Source organism: Lissotriton vulgaris, chromosome 2_1 (genome assembly GCF_964263255.1).
Source record: "Lissotriton vulgaris chromosome 2_1, aLisVul1.2, whole genome shotgun sequence".
Lineage (NCBI taxonomy): Eukaryota > Metazoa > Chordata > Amphibia > Caudata > Salamandridae > Lissotriton > Lissotriton vulgaris.
The window spans coordinates 244221820-244236550 of NC_141687.1; the positions used below are offsets into that span (position 1 = coordinate 244221820).

At 48.5% G+C, this 14731-nt stretch overlaps 1 protein-coding gene across 7 annotated transcripts in view; it reads left to right on the top strand.

Annotated features, from left to right (window-relative positions):
* The window catches only part of MSI2 (musashi RNA binding protein 2), a 1814765-nt gene that overhangs the window by 1523158 nt on the left and 276876 nt on the right, over window positions 1-14731 (top strand). For 3 of the 7 annotated variants that reach the window (XM_086954834.1, XM_086954832.1, XM_086954836.1), the window contains exon 11: window positions 5581-5604. The exons of the other annotated variants lie outside the window; for them this stretch is intronic. In XM_086954834.1, coding sequence (XP_086810960.1) covers window positions 5581-5604 — 24 coding nt within the window. The remainder of the gene's footprint in view (window positions 1-5580; window positions 5605-14731) is intronic. 7 annotated transcript variants of the gene reach the window in all.

The window sequence follows — 14731 nt, forward strand, 5'->3', positions numbered from 1 at the left end:
CCATTCCGATCACCAGCCCTGGCTCTGTTTATTGCACCCAGCCCCACCGCTTCGAGTCACTCGACTTCTTCACAACTAGGCGAGGCCACCCCAAACTCCGTCCTGCAAACTCAATGTATCTGTTAGATTTGCAATACCCCTGTGCTGTTTCTCTCAGCACCACACTGTTTAATTTTTCACTTCAGATTACCACCCCATTTATTCCTGTAGCCCAGCTACACCAGCCCGATTACTCCTGTGCCACAGCAATACCACCTGTTTACTCCTATACCACAGCTATACCATTACGTTTACTCCTGTACCACAGCAATACCACCCGTTAACTCCTGTGCCCAGCAGTACCTGCTAGTTTACTGCTGTGCCCCAGCAACATCACATTTATTCATGTACCACAGCCGCCCGTTTACTCCTGTGCCACAGCAATAACACTTGTCTACTCCTGTATCACAGCAACACCACCTGTTTACTCCTATGCCACAGCAGCACCAACCCGTTTACTCCTGTGCTACAGCAGCTCCACCCCGTTTACTCCTGGCCCTAGCAACACCAGCCTGTCTACTCCTTTGCCACAGCAATACCATTCCGTTTACTCATGTGCCACAGCAATACAGCCCGTTTACTACTGTACCACAGCAATACCACGCCGTTTACTCCTGGGCCCCAGCAACACCAGCTAGTTTACTCCTGTGCCCCAGCAACATCACGTTTATTCATGTACCACAGCCACCCCGTTTACTCCTGTACCACAGCAATACCAAGCATTTACTCCTGCATCACAGCAACACCACCCTGTTTACTTCTGTGCCACAGCAGCACCACCCTGTTTACTCCTGTGTCCCAGCAGCACCCCATTTGCCCCATCTCTCCATTCCTTATGATCCGTGGTTCTTGAGAGAGCGTCAGCCCCCTTCATTCCTCTCTTCTCCTAAAGCGCAGCCGCCCCCCTTCAGTTTCTGCACAGTATCGGCACCCCCCTGAATGCTTGTGTATCCCAAGTACCACCAGCCCCTCGTACCACCAATGCACCCCAGTCAGAGCCCGCCCCAGTCACTGGCACTGCCTCACTAACCCTGCAGGAGCTCTCTGGGCGCAGGCTGGTCTCAGGAGCAGCGCAGAGTAACGCTGGACACGAAAAAACTGCACAGTACCAGAGATGACGTTTGAGTCACAGGCCCCTCCCTGCGCCCCAAGGTAAATTACATTACGGTGCCCAGACCCCTCCCTCTGGGGGGATCCAAGGAGCTGGGTGCGGAGCCAGCAGCAGGGGCAGGACCCAGTACCTGCAGGGCACATGAACGTACAATATGTGCCATTGTGCCAGCAATCCTGCTGTGTGCTGCCCCTGTGCGCGGTGTCTGTGGAGTATAATGACCTTTTAACCAATCCTCATAAATCCCTCTAGATCCATGATAAGCGGTATTTAGCGTGTAGCGTCCTCTGCAGTTCTGAAGCACATACATGATTAGGACACACACCAAGGTCTCTTTGCATTTGTGATTGCTGAATCGGGCTTTGGAGCTCTGAGTCTATATTCAAAGCTGTGCCAGTGTTTTTTTTTTACCTCTGCGTCTGTCTGTAGTTTTAGTGAAGTGGTATTTGGAGAATGTTGAAGAGGGGGTAGCGATGGCGGTGGCTGCAGCTTTTATGCCGAGTTGCTGCTATTGTTGCCATGCAGAAGTTTACCTTGCAATTTAAATGTATTTCATTTCCAGCGCACATGCCGGCAAACCAATTTAAAAAAAAAAAAGAGAGAGATAGCCTCTTCAACAAGCAGCACTGAAAGCGATCGCTTTTGCGATCACTATTGTAAAAAAAAAAAACACGTCCACGAATGGTGCGCTCGCATGCCACTGCTAGGCATATGTTTTCAATTATTGCGCCCGTGTCTGGGTACGATCATTGAAAACATATGGGCTTTGGTGCACGTAACAGACACCAATAGGCCATGGGCGGACCTACGTGGCCGCCTATGGCCTATTGCATGTTCGTATAAAACAACACGCTCTACAAGCCCAATCAAAATGGGCCATAGAAATAAACACGCACGAGCGTGTGCATTTCCTAGGTCCATTTTGAAAACCCTTTCAAAAGGACTCTCGCTGCCCGAACACTGCTGCGCTGTGTATCGCTAGGGGCGAGACCTAAAAACCAGGAAATCCCCCCACTTTGAAGTCCGAAAATTTAAAAAAAGTTGTACTTGATAAGTGTCTGACATTTGACCTCTGTCTTGTAATGCACAGCAAATCTGACTAAATAACCAGATTTACAGGCCTGTCTACAAAAACGGAGTTAAAGGGTGAAAACTGCTCCAATCCTGTGAATTGCTTTTTAAGAAAGAATAAAGGAGTTCCTAAACAAATGTTAAAATGGCGACCAGTGTATTTAAATAGTACTTAGCCGCGGCTCTCGGGGATGGCTAAACACAGGCAGAATTCACAAGAGTAGGGATGCACACCTTTTTACTCACTTTTCAAACTGTTTGCATATGTGTTCTCCTTGAAGCGTGCCATTTGGCTCGGCACCATGCCCACACGGTGCCTGGGTAAATATATTTAACTGAATGGGGGCGCATAGTTGCCCCCACCAAACGCACAACCGAAGTAGCCTAGTGCAGGCAGTAATCCAACTGTTCAGAATAAATCCGTATATTACATTGTAATCCAGTTAATGCGCTCGGTTATCCAATTTTTCAAACTTCTTCTCCCACACGCGAAGTGGATTTGCCAATTTACAAGATTTCACATGTTAAGGCTGGGCCATCCGAACCTCTTGCACAGAACACGAGTAGAGCAATTTTGTCAGACAGTGTAGTTTATTTAAAATACCAATGCATTTCGGGCATCTGGTGCCCTTCATCAGGGTTCACTGGAATAACAAATGAAATAACTGTTGTTACCATTCAAAGTTTACAACATCATCAATCGAATACATTGATACTCAATAAAATTTCAAAACACCATATCATTAGACAAACTTATCACCTGAACTGAACACAGCAGCCCCACACGGAGGGCGATACATCGTGGTTCGTCACTAAAGACAGAGGTGGAAGTATAAGAACTTTTACATATGTTGGACTACAAATGAATTCGGTTTATACAAATGATGTGGGTTTGATGTAAAATATCAGATGCCAGGAGACGGTTTTAAAGTTTTTTACAATCGCCATGGATGATGGGAAACGTAGTCTGTATGCAAGGAATACACCGTTTATAGCTTGAGTGGTGGGAAATGCAAATTATTTGGACCAATGAGGGAGATGGAGAGGTGTTTAAATAAGGGGAAGGAAGAAGGAGGGTAAACACATCGGTTAGTGAAGAAATCAAGTTGGATGTCCCGTAACGGCAGTGGCAGGTATGATACCCGTCTGCTACAAAATAGAAGGATTGACGTTTTCGCTTCATGAGACAGTTTAAAGATGTGATGAGTGTGATTGAATAGCAGTGCGGACATGTGTTTGTTGAGATGCACCGTAATTGTGTTGAGTCGGGTGGAATGATTTGCGAGTGAGATTATGTGTGTTTGGGCTCAAGCTAGTTTTGGAGGGAGGAGGAGAGTTGGGTAATGTGTGCGAATGTTGACCGTTTTGGTGCGAGTGCTACAATAGATATGGGCGCATAAGGAGATATGTATATGTGTGAGAAAACCGTGTTGATAGTGCTGTATGGAAATGTGGTAGCGAAGGAGGAAATAATAGTAACAATCGGTGCGGGTGTCTGAGAGGTGTTGATTCTTCATGAGGCCGGGGCAAGCCATAGAGTAACAAGGTCGGTTGGGAATGTGATTTCAGAAGGAGTAAGTTATAGCAGGATGTGGGGGTAGCTAAACACGGGGACTGAATGTTAATCCCGTTATAATTACGCATAACTTTGGCTACATAACTAACATGATAAGTTTGACTAATGACATGGTGTTTTGAAATTTTATTGAGTATCAATGTATTCGATTGATGATGTTGTAAACTTTGAATGGTAACAGCAGTTGTTTAAATTGTTATTCTAGTGACCCCTGATGAAGGGCACCAGATGCCCGAAATGCATTGGGTATTTTAAATAAACTACACTGTCTGACGAAATTGCTCTACTCGTGTTCTGTGCAAGAGGTTCGGATGACCCAGCCTTAACATGTGAAATCTTGTAAATTGGCAAATCCTCTTCGCGTGTGGGTGAAGAAGTTTGAAAAATTGGATAACAGAGTGCATAAACTGGATTACAATGTAATATACGGATTTATTCTGAACAGTTGGATTACTACCTGCACTAGGCTACTTCAGTTTTGCGTTTGGTGGGGGCAACTATGCGCCCCCATTCAGTTAAATATAAACACAGGCAGAGGCATGACATGCATCCTGTGGACAAATGGGTAGAAAGAATCTGAGAGTGACAATGGAGCCAAATAATAGGAAGCATATGCATGGGCTGCAAGTCCTCAAAGAAGTATATACTAAAGTATATCAGAAAAATATACTAAAGTGTATACAACAGGCCTCGAAAGCTCGACCTAAAAATTGAAACAGCCGAAGCACTGTTTTCATTAAGAATTGTGAGGAGGCGGTTGTCTCTTTGATTTTTCTTATACAAGCATACTCTGAAGCTGCCTCATCAAAACATGGAATTCCTTCTGCCTGGGTTATTTGAAGGAGTGCCATTTAATTTGGTGACAGTAACACCGATACCCTTGCTTCAACACGTGCACTGGTTTGCACTGTACAAAATATTAATTGTGGTCAAGTTACCTCTATTTCTCCCCCCATCCCATCGTAAGACGTTTTATAGTTGAAAAGATGTTGTTGCAGAAGGAATAATGAGTCCATGGTTGTTTGATTTTTTGTTAGGTCAGTTGTGGATCCCACAGTTTTAAAATGAAAGAGCAACTTGGCAAAAATGGTGGAGGGCTTTGCACTCTATAAATGATTGCCCCCATGATCTTGTTGTTGAAGCCTTTGTTGTATCCCCTGATCTAATGGAGACGGATGTCGCTGTCCGCTGTGTTTGCAGTGGCGAAAGAAGCGCGTTTCTGATCGCTTCTTTGATGGCCTGTCGTTATGTGTATGCAGCAGACTGGTAGAGAAGACGGGGTTACCAAGATGCCCATTTTCATTAAAATAGTTTTGTCTCTATGGTCTATGTGCTAGCTGCAGAGCATGATTCAGGTTCTAGCAGGTCTCTGGGTTTCTCAACCCCGTGTGGGTTTAAGTTGTTTGAGCTAGTGGGGCTGCGGACACAGCAAACGGTGAAATACTTTCAAGCTCATGTGTGTTTAGCACTATGTACACAGTATGTTTTTAGGACAGTTCAGCCTTAGCCAGGGTAATCAAGTTTGCATGGAATGTTAGCCGAAATCTGCTCTTTCTCAAACGGGTGCTTGAACTGTGTTACTACGATAAATGAAAATATTGATTTTAGTGGACATTCACCCCGGCTATGTTTAAAATGCTTGATCTTCCTTTTTTCGTATGTATGCATATTTGTATTTCTATTTGTAATTTGTGTCTATTTGTCTATCAGTTTCTCTTCATCTGGAAATTGCGTTAGGAGATGCACAACTATTTACTAAGATCTACCTTTTTCTCCCCAACAGCCTTGTTACCATATTTAAATGCAAGTATGTCTTTTTTAATTGGTGTTTCAGTAGCCTAGCCCAACTCTAGAGTAGTTGTCTTGTGTCTTTTCCTGTAGTTCTATGTCTAGTAGCTAGGAATTTAGAATTCGTTGCAGTTGCCATGTAGTTTTGTTTGTCTGAAACTTTTATTTATGCAACCTTTTTCGTTGTCGAGTATTAGTGGGGTGGTCCTTGTTGCGCTGCTTGATGCCTTGGCATGCAAGTCGTGCCCAGTGAAGTTGACTGCAATTGAGATTTCTGCAAGATCCAGGCAAGCTGTGTCAGTAGCAGAATTTAGCTTAAATCGTCACCTTCACCTTTTAGAAATCTGTGGAATTAGCAGTGATGTCAGCCCTGGCACGTTTTTTTTATCCATCGCGCTCACCTAGATTAGTTTTCAAGGGTTGACATTATCTGCAGCTGCCACTGTTTACTTGTGAAGCTGAAAGTCTCCTGTACAAGCAAATATTTAGCTCAATATTTGCTAATGATCAAGGGAAGTCATGATGCGGAAACCGGGACTGGAAAATATTTCAGCATAAATTATAAACTGAAGTTGGCCCTCGGCAATTAAAAGATGTCCAAGTATTTAAGTCAATTTCAGCTTCAGTTGTAGGCAGTAACTTCCACGGTATCCTTGTAAATGTGCAGGATGCATAAACTGTTACACGGATTGCTTGCATAATGTAAGTCTAGCTTCTAAGCTCGTGGTCGCCAAGGTTTTTACCGTTGTCCAACCGAAATCACAACAGGAATGCGTATCCCCTGGAAGGGAAGGTACTGGATACATACAGCTACGCCCTATGTTTTACAAGGGTCACCTTTTATGTTTTCTGTATCGGTCTCTAAGGCAAGAATGCATTGCCCACCACCTAGCTGTTACCTTTCATGGTAAGATTTGCATGTTAGCATAATGAATTATTAGCCGTCCTTCGGCCTTGGCATAATATACAACTGCTCACTGTATATTGCTGTTGGCATGATTGATACATGGGTCGAAGGGTATTGTCAGTGCAGGGGGCAATGATGCATTTAGTTACGGTAGGTAACCATTTATTTCAAACCATGTTGTATTTTGAAAATGGCTTTCTTCATATTGCTTTTGTAGGTCAGAGGTATTTTCAGGATAGATTTTTGTTATAAGTTAGAAATAGGCTGACTTCTCACTCTTGGCTTCTGTTAGTCCACCCTTATAATTTAAGAGCCCATCATACAAATGAGATTTCCAAAATAAGTGAATAGATACCGTTGAATGTCTGCAGACTTTGAAGAGCAACCCTTTGAAGAAAATTCCCTGAGACTTTCACCTTTGGGCTAATGGGTTATCACAGAAGATCATAGATATACCCGTGCATTTACACCTAGCCTATATTTCCTGTTTATTCGTCACATATGCAGTATTATCGCATATTTATACATACAAGATGGGTCTTGTATTGCTCTTCAAGGCTTGAATTTGGGCTGATGTTAGCTCAAGGTGAGGTGGTTTTGGAGAATCATGGCATTTTCAAATTAGCAATGTATATTAATGTTTCAGCTATAAAGGTAATTTTTATTTTGTGAGTGTATAGTTTCTTTACGAAGTCTGGCAATAGCGCTGTAGCAGGAACAGTCTGTCATGCATTAATTTAAATAAGTTATTCTTGGATCAGAGTGGTGGCATGCATAGGAGGAGTTCAACTGACTTTTGGATGCCTGTTAATGAGCAGGAAAGTGGGCACTTTCACTAATTAGTTTCATCCTTTTTACATTGTCTATAATGTGTTATTAGTACGGGTTCAGTGCATATCTTCAAGTTCTATGGGCATTTGATCCAGTGGCTGTCCAAGTTATGCATTGCAATAAGAGTCATCGTTCGCCTCAGCTGTGTGTTGTTTCTGGACTTACAGAATGGCGCCTGAGGTGGTTGTAGTTGTTTCCCTGTATGTTCTGCTGGTTTTATAAGGGTTGTGCCTGTGATTTGTGTATGTCTTTGTTTAGGTTTTAACACGCGTATCATGTGCTCGTATCTTTGTTTAAGCTTTTGTGGTGATAACACATTATTTTGTGGTGTGTGCTTTTTTAGGCTTGGATTGAATGTTGTGAAGATTTGGTGAGGTGATGCTACACCAATAATAATCCTGGTAAAGGATTGCTATAGGGGTCGGGGACATATAGCGCAGGTAAAGATGTAGGTAGTATAAATTCCTGCAGCAACCAGCAATGTGTGTAAGTCACATATTGCCAGCGGATAGGCCTCGGGCACTCTGGTGGTTATGGTTCACGCAGAATAGTATGCAGAGAGTGCAAGTATGGTTGAACTGTTTGAGATTTAAAGATGTGGTTGATATCCAGGTGGGCTGTTGTGTTGAAAGTTATATAGTACCAGTGTTTTGGTCTTTAGTGTGGTAGGCGCTGTGGAAAAAGCGATGCTGACTGGAGGTTATGTTGTATAGGTAGGTGAGAATACCTGCATGCTGATTGTGCACACCGCTTTGAATGTCAACCAAGTGGTCATAGTGTGTATGATGGTGTACACTTGGCTTGTCAATTAGGCTCATGCATGAGATTTGTTTGACACCACCTGTTTTGTGAAGGAGTACCAATCCATGGAGCCAGAAAATCACGTTCTTGAAAGTAAATATAACGAGCCCTAAATGATTTAGCTCAGTTAGCATCACTGTGGAGGGCTTGTCCTGGACAGGAATGAGACAACCTTTGTTGTATTTAGGAGCTCAATTGCAAGGATTGCAGAATGATCCCCAACACTGAAGAAGCCACTAACTCATGTCTTGTTGAGGGAAACCGGATATGGAAAAGCATCTAAAAGTAGATGACAACAAGCAGATGTCTGTTTGCTATATGAAGCCTCTTGAATACGGGACAGCTTATTAAAAATACTGGGTACATGCGCTATCCCTACCCAGTGGCAAAAAAAAACAAGCAATGAAAATGCAACAGGTCTCGCCTTTGATTAAGTTAAAGCCATTTGCTTTGCAAATTGTACCGTACAGCAACGCAAATGGCTTTAACTTAATGAAAGGTGAGACCTATTGCATTTTTAATGCTTGTTTCTCAGTGGTACCTGTCTCTGTCTTGTGTTTCACCTTAGTCTTATGGCAGGGATATTAAAAAATAAATAAATAACAGCCCACCAGACCAGAAAATAGTCACACAACAACGCACAATATCCTGTAAAGCCAGCCCTTTTGCAACTGACCCGACCGGTGCCCCCTCAGTTGTGGTTGACCCTGCTTGTCTTCCTCCCCTCACTAGTAGCCGACGCTTACTTCTGGTGCGGTCTCCCCCCAGTCATCTCTCTTTAGGGTACCGTTCTCTGTCTTTTCTTGTCATTAATCTTGTCCTTTCATTTGTCAGAGGCAGGTCCAGTGAGCAGCAGACCTTCGCGGGGACAGTGAATGTGAGTCAGAACAGCTGCTGTCTGGGCCTCTGGCTCGGCTGCCTCCGGGAAGCGCAGCTGGAGCTCAGAGCGGTCTGCTGGGCCCGTGTTCGCCCAGTGCACCTTGTGTGCTCGGAGTACTGTGCATCCGGCCCAGCCCCGGACTAGCGCGCTGCGACGAAGCCTGTCTGTGTGTGAATGTCCTATTACGTATGGTAATCTTCATTACTCCGGGTCCCGTAGTCCTCGACACCTTCGGAAACAAATGAGATAATTCTATCTCCGACAGAAAAAAAGAAAGAAGGAATGCTGGACTTACCCCCACCCTCCCTCCCGCCGGGAATACAAAAGGGTACAAGTCCCAGCATTCCCTCAGAAATACTAAGCCCAAGATGAAGGCCGGCACACAAAGGGAGGGAGGGAAGTCACGAAGGTGTTGAGGACTACGGGACCCGGAGTAATGAAGATTACCATACGTAATAGGACACTACCCCCAGGTCCCTCCGTCCTCGACACCTTCGGAAACAAATGAGACATACCAAGCAGCAACCCGGCATTCATCCACAAGAAAAAACACAACAAACCACCAGGACCGCACAGAAACCCAGAGATTTACTGGAAACACAGAAATCAAGGGCGAGCACAACCCAACACCCCCAAAGCAAAACCGCCCTCCACACCCAGCAAATTGGGAAGGCGATAATGCCGGATGAAAGTATTGGGAGAAGCCCAAGTGGCCGCCCTACAGATCTCAGAGAGAGGAACACCCCGGACCTCAGCCCAAGACGCCGCCACCCCACTAGTAGAACGACCCTAGACACCCACCGGAGGAGGGGAACCAGAAACAGAGTAGGCCAAAGAAATGACCTGCTTCAGCCATCTACTAATCGAGGCAGAGGAAGCCTTGCGGCCACGGGAAGCAGCCCCAAAGGAGACAAAAAGGGAATCTGAAACACGAAAGGCAGAAGTGCGCGCCAGATACACACGCAGAGCCCTGCACACATCCAGCAAGGACCAACAAGGACCCCTCGGGGAATCAAATTCAGGGCCCAAAGCAGGTAAGACCAACTCCTGGCCCGGTGAAACTGAGAAGCGACCTTGGGTCGAAAGCAGAATCAAGGCGAAGAACCACCCCACCCTCCGAAAAGGACAAGAAAGGCTCACGCGCTATCAAGGCCCCCAACTCACCACGGCGGCGAGCAAAGGTGATGGCCACCAGAAACACCACCTTCAAGGTAACAAACTTCAAGTCTACGTCCGACAAGGGCTCAAAAGGAGGATCCAGCAAATCCCACAAGGGAAAGGAAGGCCTGGACACAGGACGAGAAAGGTAAAAACCCACGGAAAAGACGAGAAACCAAGTCCTCATCATCCGACAGGGACCCCCACGGGGAACGAAAAGCCCTCACAGCCGCCCACTGAGCCCGCAAAGTGGACACAGCCCAACCCCTCTCGAAACCTTCCCACAAAAATTGAAGTACAGTCTGCAAGGAACATAGCAAAGGGGAAAGGCCCAACCCCGCACACCAACGACTGAAATTACTCCAATGACGATCATAAGAACGGAGGGTAGAAGGTCTACGGGAACCCTGAAGAGCCACAGCTAAATGCTCAGGGAAGCCACGGCGCCGCCACCCCTGCCTCTCAACCTCCACACCGACAGCCGCAACCGGAGAAGAGACAGGGACGAGGACGAACGCAGGGGAGACGGGGACATGGGGAGAAACCAAGGGCCCTGAATCGCCAACAGACGAACCGTCGGAAACCAAGACCTCCGAGGCCAAAAGGGCAGGACCACAACCACATCCCGAGACTCCAGACACAAACGCGCCAGAAACCGAGGAATCAGCGCTAGGGGAGGAAATGCATAAAGCTGGCGCGGAGGCCAAGGAATCGACAGGGCATCCACCCCCCAACAACCCTCCTGCCGGAATCGGGAGCAGAAGCGAGGCAGCTGCGCATTCTGCGGGGAGGCAAAGAGGTCCAGAAAGGGACGCCCAAACCTCACGCACACAAGCTGAAACGCAACCTGGGTGAGAGACAACTCCAACGATCCCGGAAAGCAACGACTCGGGGCATCCGCCACAAAGTTGTCCACTCCCCGAATGTGAATCGCCATCAGAGACAGAAGGTGACCCTCCGCCCAACAGAACAGGGGAACAACCACAGCGTTCAGAGAGGCCGAACGGACCCCCCCTTGATGGTTCAGATACGCCACAGTCACCACATTGTCTGAACGCACCAGAACGTTCCGACCCAGGAGCAGGGCACGAAACCCCATCACAGCCCGACAAACCGCCGTCAGTTCCCTCCAGTTGGAGGAGCGGCGATACTCCAGGATGGACCAACGACCCTGAAGGGACCGAGACCCCAAGGTCGCTCCCCACCCCAGGGAGCTCGCATCCCTAGTCAAAACCAGAGAAGGGGAAGGCTGCAGAGGGAGACCCCGAGACAGATGCAACTCGTCGACCACCAAACAAGAGTCGGGAGGACCACGGGAGACACAGGCAGACGGAACCCCAAATTCCCAGACACAGGATCCCAATGGGACAGAAGATCACTCCACAGAGGGCGCAGGCGGAACCGAGCCCAAGCCACCGTGAAGACAGTCGCCGCCATCAGACCCATAAGCCTCAACCAGAGGCTGACCGGAAAACAACCCCCTGCCCGAAACAGCCGAGCCAGGGAAACCAGGGTCAGGACACGAGGGACAGGCAGGAACACGCGGTTGAGGTCCGTACGAAACCAGGCCCCAATGACCACTAAGTCCTGAGAGGGGGACAACTGACACTTCGGGACGTTGATCAGGAACCCGTGCCGACACAACGCGGAGCAAACCAACTCCTGCGCCTCCAACAACAGGACCCGGGATGGAGCATGAATCAACCAGTCGTCTAAGTAGGGGTACAACATCACCCCCTGAAGATGAAGCTAAGCCACCAAAGGAGCTACCACCTTTGTAAAAACCCTCGGGGCAGACCGCAGACCGAAGGGCAACACACGAAACTGGAAGTGACGCCCACGAACACAAAACCTCAGGAAGCGACGGGACCGAGGATGCACCGGAACGTGGTAGTAGGCATCCTGTAGATCCAGGGTACACATGAAGTGACCCGGAAGCACCAAAGGAATCACCCGCTGCAGAGTTTCCATGCGAAAGGGAATCTTTAGAACCCACCGGTTCATGACTCTCAAATCCAGAACCAGGCGGTAACCCCCCGTATGCTTGGGCACAAGAAATATCAGGGAATAAAAGCCCGACCCCACCTCCGCCGGAGAGACCTCCTGAATGGCCCCCTTCAGAAGAAGAGCCTCCACCCCTTGAGAGAGATGACCTCTCTTGGACCGGCAAGCAGGTCAGGGAGTCGGGCGGATACCGGAGTCTGGAGGGGGAACAAAGAACTTGACCACATAACCCTCGCGCAAGATGTCCAACACCCAAGCGTCGGAACAGGACTGAACCCAGGCATCCAGGAAGAAGTGCAGCCGCCCTTCTACCAACAACCCAGGAACCACAGCCAAAGAGTCTGGAACGAGGCTTAGCAGGAGGAGGGGACCCAGCCTTACAATCCCGACCCCGACCAGAAGAAAACCTCCCCTGGCCCTTCCGAAACTGCCTACGAGAAGAAGGGCGGAAGAAAGGCCTTGGCTTAAAGGGAGCAGGGGCAGCAGAAGAAGCCTTAAAAGAAGAAGAGTGCTTCTTTTCCTTAAACAGCTTGTGCAATTTGTCTTCCAACTCCCCCCCCCCCCCAAACAGCATAGAACCCTGGAAGGGCATACGCAGAGCACAAGTCTTCTGCGCAGTCAGTCTTCCAGTCCTTCAGCACAAGACTGCGCCGAGCCGCCACACAAGCATCGCCGGAGAGGGCAGCCGCCCGCACCACGTCAAAAGAGACATCAGAAAGCAGCTCCACCTGACGCTCTATGTGTCCAAGAAGAGTGGAACTGTCCGTGGCATCATCCATAGACTGATAGAGGGACTTAATGTCACACAGCAAGGACTGCGACACGTAAGTACCATAGACCCCAGCCCTCAAGGCCAGATGGGAGCCAGAATACACCTTCCGAAGAGCAACGTCAGCCTTCTTGTCCACAGGATCCTTCAGCACAGCGTCCTCCGACAATGAAGTGCGACCCACCAAACTTGCCACAAAAGAGTCAATGGGGATTGAATCCGGCAGCTCCGAAGCCATATCCTGCAGGGGGTAAAGCCAGGCCATAAAACGTGGAACCAGAATACGATCCGGATCAGCCCACTCCCGCTTCAAAACATCCTTAATAAAGAGGTGCACCGGGACATCCACCGTGGCAGAACTCTGGAACTGCCTCAGCAAAGAACCACCAGAAGTACTGGGGGCAGCCACATCAGCGAAGCCCATGTTCTCCTTGACATGACGCAAAATATCCGGCAGAGCGTCCTTGTCAACATACTTCCCCTTGAGGTCAGAGTCCCCTGCCACCGCAGACTCATCCCCAGAGGAGTCCGAAGAAACAGGAGCAGAAGCCGCCCCCCTGCTGCGAGCCCTGCCAGCACCCATCTCAACAATGGCCTCCTTAATCAAGCGCTTCAAACGCGCATCAACACCCCCAACAGGGCGCCTGGACTTGGCCCTAGGAGAAGGAGAACGAGATGAACTCGAGGAAGAGGAAGATGACCTCTCCCTATGGCGTCGCTTCTTAGAACACTTGCCCATCCTCAGAAACGGCCAAAGAAGCACAGCACAGAAAGCAGTAAGAAGTAGGAATCGCCAAAAACCGCTACGCGGTACTCACCACTGCCCTGCCATTTAAGCACCAAACAATCAGGAGCGCCTGACCCCCATGAGGACGGAAGTCAGGCCGAGGAAACCGGAAGGCGTCATCACATCACATCACAGCCAAGCCGGCCTCGAGCAGGAGGCCACGCCCCCCAGAAAGCCAGGCAGACCGGGAGGGGCGACCATCGGGCAAGCGCCGGACCACGCGGAACACCATCCACGCGCGGCCAGACCAGCGCGAAACAGCCCCCACGCCACTCCCCCCAAGCCCGGCAGGGAGGGAGAGGCAGAAAGTATCCAGATTTTAAACGTCCAAGTAAGTCCAGCGCGGGAGCTCCAATCTCCGAGCTCCTCGCGCCTCAATCTCTACTGTCAGAATGACAGAAAAAAAGAACAGAGGGAATGCTGGGACTTGTACCCTTTTGTACTCCCGTCGGGAGTGGGGGTGGGGGTAAGTCCAGCATTTCTTCTTTCTTTTTTTCTGTCGGAGATAGAATTATCTCATTTGTTTCCGAAGGTGTCGAGGACGGAGGGACCTGGGGGTAATGGCAGTGGGTGCTCCGTCGGCGAGGAGCTCGCTCACAGTAGGGAGGGCACCCTCTCCAGGGGAGCACTGACAGGTGCTCTCTCGTGGGATGGAAGCGCTGAACCTGACACGAAGAAGAGCGCTGCAGCACAGGACTGACACTATTAGAGAGGAACGGACTGACAGCAGTGCCCTTCCTAAAGCGAGGGGCCCTGACTGAGGGTGCTGTCCGGCGACAGGAACACTATCACAGAGTGCTGTCTTAGGAAGAGGAATGCTAACACTATCAAATTATGGTGAACCCAAACAGTAGCACTGACGCAGACCGGGAGGCACAAACAGAGTGTTGTCACAGAGAGGGAGACGCTAACAGAGTACTGTCACAGAGAAGGAGACGCTAACAGAGTGCTGTCCTGGAGAGGGATACACTAACAGAGTTCTGTCATGGACAGGGATACACTAACAGAA